The sequence below is a fragment of the Phoenix dactylifera genome, chromosome 8 (genome assembly GCF_009389715.1).
Source record: "Phoenix dactylifera cultivar Barhee BC4 chromosome 8, palm_55x_up_171113_PBpolish2nd_filt_p, whole genome shotgun sequence".
In the NCBI taxonomy this organism is placed as follows: Eukaryota; Viridiplantae; Streptophyta; class Magnoliopsida; order Arecales; family Arecaceae; genus Phoenix; species Phoenix dactylifera.
Genome location: NC_052399.1, coordinates 15,761,115 through 15,781,095, shown reverse-complemented (window position 1 = coordinate 15,781,095; position 19,981 = coordinate 15,761,115). Strand labels below are relative to the sequence as shown.

The 19,981-nt window shown below is 42.9% G+C and overlaps 2 protein-coding genes across 3 annotated transcripts; both read right to left on the bottom strand.

Annotated features, from left to right (window-relative positions):
- Positions 1-226: 226 nt before the first annotated feature.
- LOC103702469 (triose phosphate/phosphate translocator, chloroplastic) lies at positions 227-7,923 on the bottom strand. Of its 2 annotated transcripts, none has more exons than XM_008784910.4 (12): positions 7,507-7,923; positions 7,279-7,353; positions 7,121-7,186; positions 6,944-7,022; positions 4,241-4,361; positions 4,039-4,134; positions 3,288-3,400; positions 3,086-3,163; positions 2,265-2,381; positions 1,299-1,398; positions 1,097-1,197; positions 227-674 (listed from the first exon to the last, which is right to left on the bottom strand). In XM_008784910.4, exons 1-12 carry the CDS (start codon positions 7,785-7,787, stop codon positions 657-659), a joined length of 1,245 nt encoding a protein of 414 aa, XP_008783132.1. In that variant the 5' UTR covers positions 7,788-7,923; the 3' UTR covers positions 227-656. The 2 variants fall into 2 exon arrangements, with proteins under 2 accessions (XP_008783132.1, XP_008783133.1); XM_008784911.4 differs by having other exon boundaries at positions 7,502-7,875.
- A 2,471-nt stretch (positions 7,924-10,394) lies between these two features.
- Positions 10,395-11,185, bottom strand: LOC103702573 (protein DMP6-like). The gene has a single exon (XM_008785063.3). It carries the CDS (start codon positions 11,122-11,124, stop codon positions 10,561-10,563), a length of 564 nt encoding a protein of 187 aa, XP_008783285.1. The 5' UTR covers positions 11,125-11,185; the 3' UTR covers positions 10,395-10,560.
- Between the last annotated feature and the right edge of the window lie 8,796 nt (positions 11,186-19,981).

Below are 19,981 nucleotides of genomic sequence, written 5' to 3'. Positions count from 1 at the left end.
TAACTTTTATTTCTAAGGTTGCCTGTTTGCATTAGTTGTTATTTAGCAGTGCTCTTCAAAAATTTCTGCTGCTACATCAGTGCATAATAGGGTGTCAACATAACTGTACGGCACATATAGCATTGCTCTTTTGTTGACAATAGACTTGTGCTGACCAAACCAGAGGTAGAAAGCCACTATAAGAGAAACAGAACTTAGACAATAAATTTCCATTTCTAAGAAAAAATGAAAATAATCCTAGTAGATAGATTCGCCAATACCATTGTTTGCTACAACATCATGGTTTGTATTGAGCTATTACAATCCAAACAAGGAATGAAGCGAAAGGTAGCAGCAGAAAGTGCAGGCAATCTACTTCTCCTAGACCTGTGATAAAGGTAGGAGGCAACCGGTAATTCTTATTTTTAAATACATAAGTGGCTCTCTTTAAAGCTACTTGGTGCAACAAATTATTCTGTGTGCTTGTAAATTAACAATGGTTTCTAGTCCGAGGTTAAATAACAAACAGCAGAAAAGAAAAATGGTGATGTAATAGTAAGTGAGCTTTATATGGCAGTCAGCCTCGCATCACTATTCTTTTTCCCCTGTTTTTACAGGCACATACAACATCAAAACCTAGCACTGCGCCGAGTCTTCAATTTTCACAGCTCTGCTGCTTATGCAGTTTTCATTTGCTGCACAAAGTTATAAAAGTGGAGGAAAAATTGTTAGAACTTTTAGCCAACAAAATAGTTTCAATACATGGTTCGACCCAACCTGAGGTCAGTCAGGAGCTACTTAGCAGGCCTACTTATGAACTGGAAAAGAAATACTGGAACTTGATTTCAGAGTCTTAAAAGCATTTGTAAAACGTCACAATTCATCCAAGCGTGCATGCAGGCAACCCACTAATAAGCTAAAAAGCTAATAAATCTTATAGGTTGTCAGATACCATCTAGAAAAGTTAGCTGCTAAAAGAAAACTATCTACATTAAGGAAATCAGATAGATTACAACATATAATTGTAATTCTAACATTAATTATATTTGCTTCCTTCTCTTTTAGACAGAAGAAAAACAATTCAAATATTAAATGAATCTTGAACATTAATACTCACTCTTTTCTCCTCTTCCATCTTAGCCTTGATATATGAGTAGATGGCAACTCCTACAATTGCAATACAAGTTCCAATTCCTGTCTGCATTGTGATCTTGTTTCCTGATTAGGAAGAGGAGTTAAATCAATAGTAAAGCAAATTAGAAGGAGAAAAATAAATTAGAACATATTGGCCCAACAAAAGGGGTAATGCTTGCGCATACCAAAGGCTATGATTGAGAAACCAATTACAAATACACGTTTCAACACATTCCCAACCGCATGAGTGAGGGGAGCCACTCGCTCCAAGGTGTTTGTTGCCAGCTGGGGGATCCACAGAAGTTATTTTATTAGTACAATAAGTAAGAAAGGCAAAGTTAACATAGAGGATGGAGATGAACAATATAAACAGAAATCATGCCATTTAAATAATGCATAACAACATTCTCATGATTTATAAAGGAAAAGTACTCCAGGATAACACATGATCAGCGTGAATGGGATATCCGCATTTAGAATTGCAATTTTGAATTTAGGTCGAAATAGGTACCGATGGATAATATTAGATAGCACAATAGATAATCCAGTCGCTGGAAATGCTAAGTCAAAGTGTTTTTGAAGCATAATTAACAAAGAAGAACATTGGCATCTTGCAGAAAACTTTAATTTATATATACTGTGAATACTTGAGAATTTACAATAGCAAAGAGATCACGATTAATTTTCGGTAGAATTTATGGCTATGAAACTGGGGCTTAGGCTGCATGAAAATGTTTCTAGCTAACGTGGTCAACAAAGAACTCAGACCACAACAAAAGTGCTCAAGCTTTGCTAGAATAATAGTAGGACCTACTTTACACCAAGACTAATAAATAATTGAAGCATGAAAAACAAAGCTTGATCCTAGTTATTTTTATATAATAGTTCCATAAATACAGATCAGCAAATTACAACTACAAGAACCCAAAAATTTCTTAACCATTCTGTACTCAGGTTAAACTTAGATAGACCCAAATATGATCCTATTGAGAATGCTCATATCAAGTTCTGTTTTTTAGTACACGCTACTGGCAGCAAAATGCAACTGGGAATTCAAGTTGTGATAAGCCTCATATGCATACGTTTCTATGTGCTTTATCTGTTGCTTTTTCTTTGAATACATGAAAGTTTGTATATTGTCAAACAAATACCTGATTGTAGAGGTGATAAAACATTCCCACCCAGAACAGATCTGAGATGAATTTTGTCCACCCTACTTTGACAACTGCATCCTTAAACCCATGTTGCAACAGTTGTGGCCCCTCAAGCTGTAAAACATGAACAATCAGTGAAGAAGAGCAACTATCTAACAAAGTACATTCTCCACTTTATATGTACTTCAACAATTACCTACAGCATAAAAATTATTTGCATTGAATACACATGTTTTGTGTCAATCTGATATCAAATCAAAAGTTCAACTAAACTTTCAAAGCAAAATTCCAAAAACATGGAAGCTAGTGAATCCAAATTCATCATTCAAAGGTGCACGCCAAAGAGACAACACAACAACAAACATGACAAAGTTGCAAAGCATTTCCCAAACTAAGAAAATGGCATAAAGGAAGAGAAAGTATTCCAGGACTTTCAGCACCCTCAATTAAATAGGTAGAAGAGCAGTCTAAAAAAATCCCATATGAATTAGTAAAGATTTGTATTAAATGAATCTGAATCAGAGGCAAAAAACCAATTGGAAATGCTTAAAGAAGTGGTAGAATATGTTAGTTACATAGGAAACCCATTTTCTAAATTTTAATTATATACATTTAATGTTCCAAGTATCTGTTCAAATAGATGAGTCAATATATAGAGAGAGCTCTACATCAACGAAACAAGCCAGACATGGTACAAACTTTAAGAGATGCACTCTCCTATTGAGATATCATATGCCACAATTGATGCATAAATGGTTTGCTCCTACAATGCATTTAACATTATCTTTTTCATTAACTAAATCAGACAATTTACTTACAATGATTGCAGGAGGGATACAAACAATGAGAGCAATGATTGAGATATACGCGTATAAATTGGTGCTGTCCATGTCAGTCTGCAAGAATCGGATAGATTCCATAAGTGAAGGAACATGAAGGATAGGAAGAGGGCAGTGGTTCGTGGGGAGTGGGGGTGCAAGATAGAAAGATAGAGAGAGAGAGAGAGAGAGAGAGAGAGACCATCGCTTTCTTGGAATAGATGCTCCTGTAAGTGAAGGAAATGTTTGAAATCATGGCACTAATGAAGCCAGTCCAATTGAATGACAATTCTGTGAGGGATGCCATTGAGACACCTGCAATTTTCAAAGTTTATCATATTAAAATAAGCAATTGAAAAATGTTTCACTTGGTCTATGCTTGAGACAAAAAAAGAAATACAATTATTTTGTTAGCTATAGTGTTATTAACTAAACAAAGACACCCCCCGCCCCCCCCCCCCCCCCCCCCCCCCCCCCCCCCCCTTCGCCAAAAAAAAGGACTATAATTTTAAAAAATGTGCATACAATTATTTGTTCTTGCTCCAAAGATTCACCTTTCTCACAATACTGCACAAACAGCATACCATAAACTAAATATTTGACAGAAGAAACTCTTAAAAACCATGATTTTTTCCCAACATTTTTTAGTGTATGTGCGTGTATTCACTCTTCTCCCTCACTATGCTTGCAAAAACCAGTAGTTTGTCAAATTATGCTCGAGAAATGGCACAAAAAACATGTATATGGGATTACATCTATTGTCACCATACATGACAATTATATAATGAAATATCAATTTTAAAGATTCCAAATACTCAAGTCCAGCACTAAAGAAAGCTGAACGAGATGGAGAGATGACCTTGCCATATATATAGCATTAAAGTGACTGGATGAACTTTTTTTTTTCTCATAAAGTTCGAAAGGCATTCTATGATAATAACAGAGTAAATTACCAAACACAACTGGCGCTAGAGATAACCACAGTGCAAAGGGTATCTGCTGTCCAAGGATGAACTGAGAAGCAGCCGCATTGAAGAAGGGTTCCAGAGCTGACATGAAATCCATTAAGACCATGTAGAATTAACAAAACAAATGCCTTAACTAAAGAAAACTCCCACAAGCAACTGGAGCAAAATCCCTTGGATGGAAAGTTACCTTTGATTGTGTGAGCAAATGAGACTGCAACAGCAGCAAATGATACATTGCTGGTCACATGACCCAAAGCATGGCATACCGCAACAGGGATGAGCAGCTTCAAGAGATTCGAGTCCATGGGCTACAAAAAGACCAACTCTAGTTACATTGCATAGCAAAACTCCTTAGGAAGTAGACATGTAACATCGACCATGACTATTACCATTAAAACACCAATTAGCTTATACATCTACTACTACCAAAAGCCTCACGATTCAACTTATTCCAACTTCCAAAAAATATATTCACTAATTCACTTCTTTTTCCTTATTCTTTGAAATTTATTTAACTTACTCTTCATTTCCCCTCTGTACAAATGGACCATACATTAGTCTAGCCCTCAAACTCACATTCACATCTACCAAGCAATTAAATATAAATCAAAGTATTGTCATTATTATGTTATTTTTTGGCAACTGTGCTATGTGATCAATAAACGTGTCTATTTATGAAATATCAACCTCACACATACCATATATATTCATCTTCAAGACTTGGTGGCAAAATGAGAATACCATACGACATCACTCAAAAATTTTCATTGGACCTCAGGTCAGGATCAATTGAACAGAACCCTGTTAAATCCTGTTACTCAGTTACTATCAAAAGATATGTTGCAATTGTATCAAAATATATGTGGAAGTTGCATCAACTGCTCTGCAAGTACCTCTGCATCAAGAGGCATTGCAGAAGGACCAACAGGAAAGAAATTCCAGTGGAGATAATAAAAACTGCAGCAATTCGGTCACTATCTTCTGTGGGTGATTGTACAAAACTGGGTTTCAAAAAGCAGAGATCAGGACAGGATTTTTCTCAGTTGGCAGGGGAAGAATAGTTAGGCAAGTCAGTTCACTATGGGCAAAGTTAGCTCACACAAACTCTCATAGATCTATGCAGGTACTGAGATTTATAATCCACTAGTTCCAAGGGTAGAAAACCCGTTCTACATTAGACGGTAGCAGGACAAGACTGCATTTTGTGAGTATGGTAGAAATTTCTGTGCTGGCTTGTGATATGTGATCCACATTGGCCTAGCAGAATTAAATTTATCATGCTTCAGGGGATTTCTCTATATAAATAGATTAACCTAAGTCACATGCCTCAAAATTAAGTCATTGTCTTCTTAGATCGCTGAATTAATGGGAACATTACGACCAATTTTTTAACTTGCATGTTTTTATTTTTGTTATATTGCAATTCTCTAATACTTTATTCTATGCTCATTTACTTTTAAAAAAAAAGGCTATACGGCTGTTTTGATTTGTTAACAAGGTGGTAAAATGTTTGTCAATGATTTGGCTGTTGTGACTTGCGAGCAGAGTCAGCAATCTGTAGTATTGATATTTAGAAAGTTGAAACTGAGACATAGTTCCATTATAGGGCATATATTTTGTACTTTTATTATCTGCTAGTTAAGATATATACAAATTTTATTGGAAAATACTTGCAGGCATCCGTGAATTGTGCACAAAAAGTTTATCAGGCCCACGACCAGTGACTTGCAACTTTACAATCAACCAACTGCCACATTTGGCAACAAATCTGTGAATTGTACTAATCTCCCTTGACAGAAATGTTCTTGTGTTCTTTATGGGAGTCGCCTAGCATTACTCGAATTTATTGGTTGTAAGTTTTGACTATGATCCAAAACCAAAACGAATACCAAAGTGTTTCAATGTGGTGGGAATTGATCCAAAACGGGTCATTTGGGAGTTTTTAGGCCAAGAATGGCTTAACAGGCCCATATGTATGAGCAACTTATGCAATCACGGTTGCTAAATGTCATGAAACACTTTCATAAATTAAACTTGAATTTTCCAAGTTTTAATTAAATTTGGAAGCATTGTGATCTTAGGTTTCACCCGCTATTCTCAAATAAAAGTTGTTAGGTTTCAACCTCAAAGTTAAATGATAGAAAAACTTTAGATCACATTGAGAAAAAAAAAATAGATGCCATATATAAGATTGGCCTTCCCAGAATAAATGATATTTGTCTCTCATCATGTGAAATTTAACAGTTATTTTCTAAAAGACATAATTTTTTCAGCTACAGAAAAAACGACCAGTCCAATAAATAACCAACCCGACCGAACAGCTAGTTGGCTACGCATAGAAACGCGTCGGAATAACCAAACCATCACATTGTGTCAGTATGACTCACGAGGTTTGAGCCATTCATTAGGCGCCGTGTTGGCTAGGGAACTTGTTTGGTACTTGCGTTGGGGCGCGTAACAACGCACATCTATGGAGAAAAAAAAAGCGCGCGAGAGTTCAGTCGCGTCGTTATTTTCACGTCGGCTGGCGTGATCCAAAACTGAAAGCAGGGCGCGTGACCGCATGTCCGCTCCTGGCGTACACGTGTCGTTCCAGGATTCGGATTCTGACCCGAATACCTGATCCCAACCCTATACGTGGCAGCGAAATACTTAATATATTAAACTAAATAAATTATCCAAGTTTCTTTATTATCTTGTACGCTTCCCCACCAGAGCGGCAACATCGAGATTTTCAACCAAACAAAGTGCGCCACGTGAGAGACAACAGTCCACTACTTTACGATAAGCACAATACCATTTAAAATAAAAAAAATAATACTATTTAGAATCAAAAAGAGAAAAAATCCGAGCGGGCACTCGTGCAATGGGTGTCGGACGGAAAACTTACAGCGCGCTTGGGGAGGCCGACGGACCAGCTCACCAAACAGTACACCACCCCTACGGACAGATGTACCACTGACACGAAGCTGCCAAACCAGAGATACAGAACTGCGGTCAGTGCACCGCGATACTTCTGATCTCGTATTTCGGAAAAAAATAATTTGGGACGCGCGCGCAAACTTACTAGGGATAAGGGAAATAATTGTAGATCTTCTTGTTGAGGATGTTGAATATCACGTTCAAGAAGTACCTGCGATGCGCCAAACAATGGCATCAACGTTGATTCCATCCAAATCCGTGATTTTAGATCAAGAATTAGGTACAGAGTAACGGGAACCGTACCACATGAAGAAGAAGAAGCCGGTGACCAGAGCAGGATACTTGGCCGCGAAGCTCACCGGCGCGACCTGCGCTTCCCTGAAATGGGGAAATCCCAAATAGGAAACTTAGCGTAGAATTTCTACTTTAAATTTCATTTTCTTTTCCAGATGAGAGAAGGAGGGGGAGTTGGGGGACGAGGTGAATCGGCCCGGGGCTGCCGAGGTTTGCCACGGAGGAAACGGACCTCACCCGGCGGAATCGCTCCCGTCGGCCGGAGAGGAAGCGGCGGCGGAGACCGGCCGGAGGAGGTCCCGCCTCCCGGCGGGGATTCTAGCCGGAACGGCGGACCTCTCGAGGAGGATCGCCGGCCGGAGCTGCCGGCCCCAGATGAGGTTGCCGCCGTCGGTGACGGAGCCGGCTGGGCGGGTGGTGGCGAAGGCAGCGAAGGTGGGTTCCCTCGCCGTCCGGTGGAGGCGGAGGAGGCCGGAAAGGCCGCTGCCGGTTCCGGAAAGAGCGCCGGTCGACGCCATCTAGAAGGTCGGCGGTGCTGGGTGGTGGAGAGAAGAGGGAGAGGGAGGGGGTTCGATAAGTTTTTGTTGGGGAGAACTGAATAATTTGGGTGGAGGAGAGGGAGATGAGGCCGGGCCGCGATTTATCGTTGCGTATCCTGGCGGGGAGGGGCGCGGTGGCTATTGGAGCTTATTTTTGTTATCAGTCTTGCACACGTCCGTGTAAAGTTTCTATGCGGCAACAGAGATATGCCACAAAAGTAACAAAGTTATACCTTTGCTTCCAACTTTTATCGCATTGCAAATGAATAAACGGAGTCCAGCTGATCCATGACGGATATGGTACGGCATATCTCTTAAAGCCTACCATATCTAGCAGATTCTATGCTAATCCTAACCAATATATTGATCAATTTCTAACTAGATTAAGATTGCGAGATTTTCGTATGATATTGGAGCTTAGATTGATTTATGGTCATGAATTCAAGTCCCTTCTCTACCAATTATGGAGTTGTTATATACTTCTTTACATTATTTTATAAAAAAATAAAAAATATTTGCATGTCCAATAAGTTAGATTTTTTTTTTTAATAGGTTACCAACAAGTTGCTAATAGGTTGCCAAGAAATTAGCAATCTCTCTGGTTTTTATTTTTTCAAAAAAAAATAATGTTATTTTAGTTGTAAATTGATTGGACCAAGCCAGATATGAAACTGGCTCAAATCCAAGGTGATTAGACCAGCGTCTTCTTCCTCTCCATTTTATTCCTCTCTTCTCCCTAGAGTCTTTCTAATTAACCATGCGGTATCATTAATCTGCCGATGATGAACGATTGGAGATGGAACAAATGGTTAGATCTATTTTAGTTCTTGTTGTCTTCTTTAATTATATCAATATACCTAAGAAATGATAGATGATTTGGTAGAAGATACAGCGAGCGAAGACAACGTGCGGCCAATGTGCTGAACTCGGGCCTGGTTTATTTGCAGTCATATAGGATACCAATGCCTCCATGTAAGACATGTCCAATGATTAAGGACTTCACTGAGAGCACAATACTAATGTTCACATAATTTCCGTACAGCCACGTTTAGTAACTCAGTCTTTGGAATCCAGCATTCTTTTCATTTTTTAAACATATATATTTTTTCCAATCATAGCAATTAGGTGATGAATTGACTTCTCGACCTCTTTTTTTTTCCTTGAGACAGATGAGTCTTAAACGGTCGACTTCTCAACGTTCGATCTTGTCAAATTGGCTAAGAGATTAGACAACTTTTTCGATATCCTTTTATTTAGAATAACCTTCTATGATATATATTGATAAATGGGATTCTGAATTACGATTAGGGGATTTCGATTCTCTCAGAAAGAAGACGAGGCTTCTTTTTTTGCATAGAACACGTAAAGATGCACCAACAATTTACTGAGAAAATAAAATACAACATAAAGAGAAGTTATCAACTGTTTTTAGTATTTATTGAAGACTAGAATTTAGATTTATGGGTGTAGGCAACATCTATCCTTTCGCTCTTATCCGCAAGAAAATGAGAGGCGTTTGTATGCGCGCCGGTCTTGTCCAGTGGATATTTTTCTCCTGACCCGTTTGGCTAACTCCTTATCCTCTCGAGATGGCGGGCACTCCTGTGAGTCCATCATAAAGGCAAGGGCTTTATCCTAGTGCAAAGGGATTCATCAATAACATTCCACAAAATGATTCTATTCCTCATATCATGGTTAGGAAAAGGCACAGAAAATTCCTTGGTTTAGAGTTAAGACATACTCTATATACTAAAAATTTTCTGAGATTTGTGCCACAAATTTAGAGTATTCCCTTGGACCATTGTCCACCATAAGCAGCATCAAACAAGGACTAGTGATGGTGGAATAATTTATACTTTTGCTCTATCAGTAAATTCTCGCATCATAATCATGATGTTTGTTCTTTTCCGGTCAAGAAGATGGTCATCCCTTATTCAGTATAAATGATTTTTCTGAAATGCCTCCTTTAAAACTAATCATGTCCCATTTAGGTCCTAGATGGCAAAATCACACCAAACGACATTTGAAGCATGTAGAGCCATGCCCAAACTGCATTCGTGTGAGTTGAAGTTATATTAAATTATCGTAAATACGCTGGCTGCATGGTTGCGAATGGTCAAATTATCACTTATCGAAACTAGCTCACTGGTATTCATTAAGGGCCTGATTGGAAGCCCAAATAAGATGTTCTTGTATGAAAATAATTACTCCTTTCAAGCCAACTTTTTTTTTTTCAGGCCAACTTCTTTTTTTTCTGGAAGCCAACCCTCTATATAGAAACGAAAGCTTACCTTCAAGAATTAGACTCTGAGCCGGATGTTAATTGAAATACAAGAATGACTTGGCAGGTGCATTTGGTCCCATGGTAAGAAAACAAAAGCAAATGCAAACAAATTGGTCAAAGTTGGGTTCAGAATTTGCTCGTCCCGGATCCCCTCTTATTTTGATTTGTTTTAAGTTTAGGTTCTACCCGGCCTAACGACTTGATCAAGCTTTGGTCAACTGACTTGGGTTAGGCTGGATTTGCTTAGTTAGTTGTCAAGTCCGCAATCTGGGAGTGGATCTTTGTCCAAGTAAAAACATGGTTGCATGTTCCAAATCCAATATTAATGCAAGGATAGGATTAGAATTGCATGCACCAGACGAACCAAACACCACAAGCCTCACAAGCTTATATTGTGTAAAGATGCTTACCAGCATCGGACCTATACATCAACTACTTCACTGATGCATGCATGGGTTCGTCCATAAATCAAGACAAAAACATAGAAGGAGGAGAGAGTGGGAAGCCGATTCCATGGCGGGTGGTCGGCAAAACAACAAACAACGCACTCCCGAGCACTCCGATCGCAAGCGGCAGCGCTGCGAGCACCTGCTCCATATTCTCCGAGGGGATCGGGTAGAAGCACGAGACCACGTTCTTATCACACAGGACGACCCCCATGAAGACCAACACCGACGTGAAGGCATGGACGAAGTCCCTGAACCTTATTCGATACTTGGCCATCATCTCCGGAGGAGGAAGAGAAGCTGGGTCATCGAAGACCCACAGGCCCCTGAAGGTGGCCAGCCCGTACCGCACCTTCCCTTCGGCATCATCGCCCGAATGGAAGCTATCGGTGAAGTTCAGGATGAAGCACGACAGACCGCAGAGGGCCACGAGGCTTGCGGTCATGGCCCGGTTCGCACCGGTGCAGCGGCCGAGATTGGTGCAGGTGGGGGACAGGATTTGGAAGGCGAGGACCGTGCCCGTGGGGAGGAGGTTGGCGAGATTGGCGGTGCTCTCGAAGGTCCGGTGCATAGCCCAATTCACCATTGTTGCTTCCAGAGTATTGAAAAAGAAGGAGAAATAAATATATATATTACTGTCTGTTTATTATTACAATGTACTGGAGCAGCTTTTATATAGACTAAGAGGCTGACGAAATTTGATAAGGTCGACTAAGTTTGACACAATCAATCATAAATCAATTAAGATGAAGTTTGATAGGGTCGATTAAGTTTGGCACAATCAATCACAAATCAACCATGATCTTAATCAATCATATGATTTTAACAAAGAGTGTGAACCTGTTGAAAAACTACTGCCATGAGAAGCATAATTAGATCACTCCAGTGGCTTAGGAATGATTCCGACATTTTCCTCACTACAAGATTCTTAGAGCGTGATATTCCCTTGCAGAAGTAACATGCTTTTAAGAGTGGTTAATGATGGAGAATGGTTTCCAATAGGACCCGAATGGCTGTTCTTTTCTGTTAGATCAACACCACTTCTAGCATCCGGACAATGACGTCAAACGAAAATCATGATGATTCCTGGTGCCGTTTGTCGGGTGGCCCTCAATTGCAGATTTTCACGCATATTTGGATAGAAAAGTTTCCCACGGATCTATTCGCGGAGTCTTTCATATATATATATATATATATATATATATATATATATATATATATATATATCTTGCGATATCTTGATTCCAATGCAATAAGAGATCGCAATAAGAAAACTAGAACTCCTACTTGGGTATCTTAGTTATGGCAAAAACTTCATGATTTCACGGGAAACTCTTGCATAACAGGACGGTACGGTCGATTTCCAAATTTAAAACCAAGGACTATACATGGAAATGGGTGATGAATATTTTACCATAATCATAAATACTGAACAACACGAGCCAAAAAGACGGGACGGCTTTGACACCACAATGTAAGAAGATAGGGAACACATGCATGTGAATCATCACATACATGTGTTCATACATAGCAGAATAATAAATAATCATGGATTCACTAACCTTTGGCTATCATTGTTTAAGTATTGTCTTCGGAATCGCGTTGAGAGTTGATCGATACTGTTGTGGTTCAAATCTGACCCAAGGTTGACCACGCCGGTAGAGCTGAGGGAGCCGCCGGTGCTGGAAAGGGGAAGACGGGAGTCACCTTCTGCGCGACGGCCGTGGTCCTGCACAAAGCCTCACCGGTATTTTCGGTGAGGGCCCTCCGACGATCAAGTTAGAGTGGGTGAATTTGGTCCAGCCAAAGGTCCCTTAGGAATTACCTGATCTAGCTATTTATAGCCTCGATGGAATGGCCTAGGTGACGGAGGTACTGTCAGTCCCCATCATGAGGGGGTATGGCTCTGAGCTGGATGGCGTGCAGCTCTAGATAGGCTGGTGACTTGCGGTACAGTCCGTTCTTAAGAACGGTAGGGCGTTGACGGCCATAGCAGGGTATGGCCGAAGTAGTCAAGGTGTCGTCTGATTGCTGTTGGCCTGTTATGGAGACATGACACGGCAATATAGTGGAGTACGGCCACGTAGGTGGGCGTAGGCCCGTAAGTGGATGTGGTTGTTGGCGAGACCGAGCTCGTTAAGTAGTCGTGTCATGCGTTTGGTGAAGTCGGCTTGGTGAAGACTGGGAGTGGTTCGATTTTCCAGATTCCGAGGTGTACTCAAGGGTCGAAGCGTGTGCTATGTATCGCTGGGGTTGGCGTCCCGAACTTGGTCGGGACGGGTCGGCGTTTGTCTGGAGGCACCCCGAACTTGGTCAGGGGAGTCAGCAAATGTTCGGAGTTGGTAAAGCTTTAGGCGGAGTTTTGAGGACGAGCTGGCCTCAGGCCGAAGTAAAGATTCAGTCATTCATCGTTGGTGTTTACTGAGCCGAAACTAGGCGGCCTTTTAATTGTGGGCTGGACGATTCATTTTTCCCTCTATCAGATACCCACAGAGATTTCTCTCCAACTCTCACTGTATTGGATTGGCTTTCTAACGTATGCAAGGCTTCAATGCCTGAATCATTGGATTTACAGGCTATTTATAATGCTAGGTTAGGGATCCGTATCTATATCTTAAACGATTATCTCAATCTGTAACCCACATGTTCATGTGTCACTGTTTCTATCCCTCACAGAAACTATCGGATAAGATAACCAATTTATAACACTTTTATTTGATTGGACTTGTCACATAAATATCTCTATACGAGATTTTATAACTGTATTTATGTTTATGTAAGAATACCAATTAAGTGGGCCAGATTAAGTCTCCTAAAATTAAGGAGATGTGCCAACATTGGGGTCTCCAAGAATAGTCGCGTACATACCATAGCCGATAACCCAGAAAACCGTATCACCCCATCATACTTGGCATTCACCGATAGTGAGAGAACAAAGGTGAGAGAAGCTGCAAAATATCGAGTTCTTGTGAATGCTAGAAGGTCATTTTTGACGTCGAACAATGCGAAACTTGTTCCATACAAGAGAGAGGCACAAACTATTGTTAATAAAGGCAAGAACTAACGATTCCCGATTTCCGCGACCCCTTGGGATATAAGGTTTGCTCTGAGATTGGAGAGAGGTTTAACAGTAGAAACCTCAAGCGCTCTGCCCCACAAGTAGTAGAAGAAAACAAGAGGAGAAGAAAGGAAAAAGAAGCATCAAGGAGGATAAAACCACCGGAGTGACCAAAACGATTCTCCTCGATCTATCTCATGGACGTCGCTGCCGAATCTTAGACACAAGTAATGCTGCTTGTTGGTGATCCGGATCTCCGATGGGTTATATTTCTCACGGGGGACATCTTGGAATAAGGTTTGGAAAGGATAGGAAAAGGAGAACAAAGAAATATGGCGTGATAATTTTTTTTTTTCATGCACCTGAATCAATGCTATTTAATTCTTAAATCAATGACCGTTTAATGTTTGATCCTCGGACTCGTGCATATCGTGCACAGGCATAAGAAATGGGCGCATGTGCGCTAAATAAACCTAAGTATATGCAAAATAAAGCTGTAAACATGTATATGAATATATATCAAATGCTTGGTGTACAAAGATTAAACGTTCCATGACTAAAGAACTAGATCCTAAGTTGCCCATATTCAAATTACACCACGGGCCAGACGGCCCGACCCGCCTGCTAAGTGCCAACGCTTTCAAGACAGGCTCGGACCAAAGGTTTAGGCCCATCAGGCCGGACCAACACTTGAAATTGACGTGTCTAATAAACATACCAGCCTCGATCTCGGGGATTAAAGCTTAGCCCGAGCTCGGCCCAATTTTTTATTTTGCTTGTTTTATTTGTTTACGTTTGATATGTTTGTAGTTTCAATGGGCAATTGTTGTTGATAAGTAAACTTAATAGAATAATAGATATGTTATAGGCTTGTTTGTTATTGACAATATTTAATTATTCATGTTTAGTATTTCTCAAGCACAGTGTTAAGCATGTTTTAGCATGTTTGATATTTGTCAAAAAAAAAAAAAAATAGAAATAATGACGGAGCTCGGGACCCGGTCCGAAGCCTAAAATCATATGCCTCGGCCTGGAGATAGGCCCGTAGGCTAGCTCTGGCTAAGTCGGACCTTGGCCTAAGAAAATTATGTTGATCTTTGGGCAACGCTCGATCCGAGCCTGATCCGGTCCAGCCCATTAATAGTTCTACCGAACCCATCCTAAAAAAATACCCGGTAATAATATACTTAGCCGGCATAGCTAGTAAAACTGATCATGACCATTTTGTGATAAATCAAGCCCAGGTTGCCACAGAAAGGAGGATGAGTGGGGAAGAATAAGAGGGGGGCAAAAAGGAACATTGAGAAGAATAATCTACCAGGAGCTACTTGTGCTTATAGACTCACTAGCTGTAAGTAATTGAACACTTTAAATGTACAACAAACGCTATTATGATATTAAGCCAGGCTACAAACCCTTAAAAATGTTGTCATACACAGCAATCACATCATATGACCTGCTTTTGGCATTTGTTATAATCTGTTTTACAACAAAAAAAAAATCATAAAACAAAAATCGTTAGTCCAGCACCTTAGACCAGAAGGCACAAGCTGCATCTCATTGAGAGTTTGAATGCCTTTCCTTATGGCCTTCGTGTTATTAATTCGCTGGACTTAATTACCAGATTACAATGACAGATTGAAATTGTCCAATGAATACGAAATTTAGTTTTGATGAGATCGAATGAGTAGAACATGCTATCATTTCAAATCCTGCATGTCTTCTGAAAAATTCAAAACCTGAATGAAATAATGATCCAATGTTGAGCACGCTGTCATTTTCTGCATTTCCCTAGAATTCCAAAATACAAGTATAATGCAGTAAGTTCGTCGGAAGAGAAAATTTAACTATGAACCCATGTTCCTGCTGCTAGCAACAAATTAACCTCAATAAAGAACAAGATGTTAATTAGAACAAAAACTTCCATGAAGGTACTATATGACTGAAAATATACAAATGATTGCTTATGTTATACTTGTTATAAGGACTATTTATTTCTTCAAACAGGCAGAATATTCATCATAGGACAGCCTCAGCAGGTCAGATCAGGTTGAGGGTAATCCTAACCAAACCCAATCCCTATATCCTCTAACCCAAACTCAGCCAAACCCAGCCAAACCCAACCATGTATTTGGGATTTCTCCAGTAGAAGCGAAGCAAACACCTAATTATTCTAAGCTAGGATCGGATCAAGATAATGTTAGGTGGACTAGGTTAGGTTGGATCAACTTGAGTTAGGTTGGTTGAATATGTAATTTAATATTAGGAACAATTTTGAGCATTTTTGTTTAGTATCATGCTGGTCGGTGTTTCGTTTGGTTGCACCTGCACAACTATATAATGCAACAAAGCTAAAACCATAGTTCAATGAAACAAATAAGCATGTTGTGTGAAACAATTTATCTATGGGTTTCGGTTGGGTTGAGACGGGTTGCATTAGAAGTGGGTTCGGGTTAAGTTCCAGCACAGCACTAGCCCCACCAAGTTGGGTTAAGAAAACATTTTTAAGTGCAAATCCAATCCAAATTCCCAAAATCTTAGCAGTCAAATTCAAGTTGCGTTCTAGCACTATAATTACCCGAGCAAGTTTGGCTAGGATAAGATCTTTTCAGTCCAAAATCAACCCAAGTCCATGAAACCTTGGCCAAATCCTACCGACAAGCAGTTTGGTGTAGTTAGTCAGGTTTGGGCTCGTTGAAGGTAACCCAAAGTGCACCTGCACCTCTTATTCAAGCTTGGATCTCCAAAAGCTTCTTAATAACATAAATAAACGAACTACACTGAGATTTTATCTCTTCATCACAACAATACTATTGAAAATTATAACAAAATCACATTGGAAAAATGAAGTATCTGCAGAACGGATGCACAGAGGGGAAATGAGAGAGATGAAATGGTTCTGGTGACTCGCTGCAGTCCAAGTATGGAGCAATCAACAATCGCTAGATAACTTTCCGATGGAGTTGGAAAAGAACTCTGGTCCTCAATGAGCATGCCCAAATACCTCTCAATAGAGATCCAATGGAAGTGATGGGAGACTGACTCCCCCATAATGTATGTCCTGGCACCAGATTTAACACCAAAAAATCATTATGATTTTGGATTCTAAAGGACTAGAGACTCTTATTATGTACCAAAAAAGGACTCGAGACCCTTATTACGTCTAAAATCATGTAAATTTCCTCTTAGACTCTTTCTTTGAGCCTAGCAACATTAGAATCTTTCATTTATAGAAGTTTAGCATGGTCTAAACTTTTAAGCGAGAAATCCAATTAAGACTTTTATGTGAATTGAAGTTACGGAAAAGGGGATGTCCGCCATGCGCGCACAAAAGTTGATTGCCTCCATAAGTGTTGATTTGGAAATTCTATAGTCAGCTAACCCCATGTCTATAGCAACAAATCCTATGAATTGCACCAATAATCTCATGCCATATGGCAAGAGAACTATTTTGTGCACATAATTAGTGCCTCACACCATGGCTCTAGGAAATATGGTTGAGGATTATGGAGAATAACTCATCTACTTATCATGACACTTTCATGCATTTCTTCGTTTGGGCTTTCTATTTAAGAATTATAGCTATAAGTTAAGTATGATATGTTTTTTGAAAAAAAAAAAAAAACTATTCATATTTAAGATATTGGAGGACACCAATTAAAGGCTACACATTATGTTACATTTATATATTTTTGAAGGCATTGATATGCATTTTCTTCTAACAAAACTAGATATGTCATCATTGTGTATTTATTTGCAATGATAACTGTTACGGGGGAATTCAGCCACCATGCCCCACGTGACCGGCACGCGCGCCCTAGAAGATTACAGCTGCCCCTTGATCCAGTAACCCGACCCCGAGTCGGATATCTTCGGCCTCGCAGCCCGACCCCGAGTCGGCTGCCCCTTGATCCAGTAACCCGACCCCGAGTCGGATATCTTCGGCCTCGCAGCCCGACCCCGAGTCGGCTGCCCCTTGATCCAGTAACCCGACCCCGAGTCGGATATCTTCGGCCTCGCAGCCCGACCCCGAGTCGGCTGCCCCTTGATCCAGTAACCCGACTCCGAGTCGGATATCTTCGGCTCCGCAGCCCGACCCCGAGTCGGCTGCCCCCTGGATCCAGCAATCCGACCCCGAGTCGGCAATCTCTCGACAACGACAGGCTGTTCCCCTGAAGCACGCCGCGACCCTCTGCTCCACTACTCCCTACAACGGTCGTATCCGGCGCTGCTCCACGATCTCCTGTAACAGTCGTACAAAGCGGAGCTCCACTACGCCCTGTCATGGCCGTACCCAGCGCTACCCCACGACGCCCAGTAACGGCCATGTCAGTGGCAACTCCATCGTGCCACACGATGATCAACCCCCCAGAAGGACCCCCCAGCCTGGTATATATGCGGCTGGGGGAGAAGGGGGGAGGTAAGCAAGAACTTCCAGAGCATTCTCCTACTTGCTACTATTATCTCTCCTTCTCCTCCAATCTCCTCTGACTTGATCGTCGGAGGGCCCCCACTACCCCAGTGGTGGTGCGAGGCTTGCTTGCAGGTTTCCCGGTGGAAGGTGGAGCACAATCAACACCAACCAAGGCAACTCAGACGGAATTCCGTTCACACCGCTGTGCCAATCGTTCTCGGTTTGGACCACCAGCAACAGTTGGCGCTAGAGGAAGGGCCGAATCTCAGAGCGATTGTAATGGCACGGCGAGGTGGTCGTGGAGCTTCCAATGCCTCCGGTCGCGGGGCTTCTCGCGCCTCCGGCCGGGAGGCCGCTGCGTCTCCAACACATTCTCAGCAACACTCCACCGTTCCACCCCCCATTCAGATGGTCGAAGCCGCTCAGTTCGACCAGTTAGCCCAGCAGGTTCGCACCCTCGCGGAGGCGGTGCAGAACCTGCAGGGTGTGATGTCTCGGGCGCCGCAGCGGGCCCAGGAGCCGCTGCTCCCTGAGCGCTCACCTGTCCTCCTTAACCCGCGCTCCTTCCTCTCCCATGGGGAGGAGCGCCGGCGCGAGGAAGATTCTCGAGCATGGTCCATTCTGCCGGGACCTTCCCATCGGAGCTGCGCGGGGTATGAGAGGCGGGCCCGGGCGCGTTCCCAGACCCCCCAGTCCTCAAGGAACCCGCGCTCCAGTCGGTCCCCCTCTCGGTGCTCCTTGTCTCCCACCCATCGGTCGCGCTCCCTGGACCGGCGGGTGGACGATCTCCACCGACAACTCCAGGTCCTGAAGGGCCACTCTAAAGATCCCTTCGCCGACTTGGAGATCTCCTCCCAACCGGCGCTTGCCTCGAGGATCCTGCGGACCCCGAATCCGCCGGGGTTTAAAATGCCGGCGATCGAGCCCTATGACGGGGCGGCGGACCCGCGGGATCACGTCGAGAGTTTCAGGACCCTTATGCTCCTCCACGGAGCATCAGGTCCTCTCCTCTGCAAGGCTTTCCCGGCGACCCTCCGTGGCCCGGCAAGGGCGTGGTTCGCCGGCTTGGAGGCTAACTCGATCCAGTCCTTCGATCAGTTTACCCGCCTCTTCATCATCCATTTCGCCGTCAGTAGCCGGCGGCGACTGGTCTCCGACTCCCTCTTTGATGTCCGGCAAAACGAGGGAGAAAGCTTGCGGGATTATCTTACCCGCTTCAACAAGGCTACGCTGGAAGTCCGGAACCTGAGCCAGGAGGTGGCTCTTTCAGCCCTGAAGCGTGGCTTCCGAAAGGGCAGACTCACCTTCTCCCTGGACAAACGCCTGCCGCGGAGCTTCCCGGAGCTGTTGTCCCGGGCGAACCAGTATGCGGACGCCGAGGAGGCGGCCGCCCACCGGAGCAAGGAGGCCGCCGAGATCCCTCCAAAGCTCGGGAAGAAAAGGCGAAAAGAGGCACGCCAGGGGAGGAGCCCGACGCCTCAACGTCGGCGCAGAAGCCTGTCGCCGGCGAGGAACCACGGCGCCCCACACCCTCGTTCTCCGCCCCGACGTTTCAACCGGTACACTCCTCTCCTGACTCCCCGGGCCCAGATCCTCATGGAAATCAAGGGGCGGGAGGACCTCCCGGTCCCGAGACAGATGAAGAAGATCCCTGGGAGGAGGCCCTCTCGGGCGTACTGTGAGTACCACCGGGACCACGGCCACGACACCGAAGACTGCTTCCAGCTTCGGGACGAGATCGAGGCTCTCATCCGCCGAGAGCGTCTCGGTCGATATGTGAACGACCGACGTCCCCCCGCAGACTCGCGTCCGGCCGACCCGGCCCCTCCGGAGCCTCGGGAGCAGAATCGACCCGTCGCGGGCGTGATCCATACTATCACTGGGGGCTGCCCCCGGCCCGAGAGGAACGCGGGGGGCTCGACTGAAGCATCAGGGGCAGCCGTCGCAAAGAGGCAGAAGGTCGGTAATGTA

Bases quoted from the DNA above. Each gene is read 5' to 3' on its own strand.
- LOC103702469 (XM_008784910.4), bottom strand. From the start codon at position 7,787: ATGGCGTCGACCGGCGCTCTTTCCGGAACCGGCAGCGGCCTTTCCGGC. The intron at 7,354-7,506 runs GTGAGGTCCGTT...TCCCCATTTCAG, and splicing joins GACGGGAGCGATTCCGCCGG to GGAAGCGCAGGTCGCGCCGG. The intron at 3,401-4,038 runs GTAATTTACTCT...TGAAAATTGCAG, and splicing joins TCTAGCGCCAGTTGTGTTTG to GTGTCTCAATGGCATCCCTC.
- LOC103702573 (XM_008785063.3), bottom strand. From the start codon at position 11,124: ATGGTGAATTGGGCTATGCACCGGACCTTCGAGAGCACCGCCAATCTC.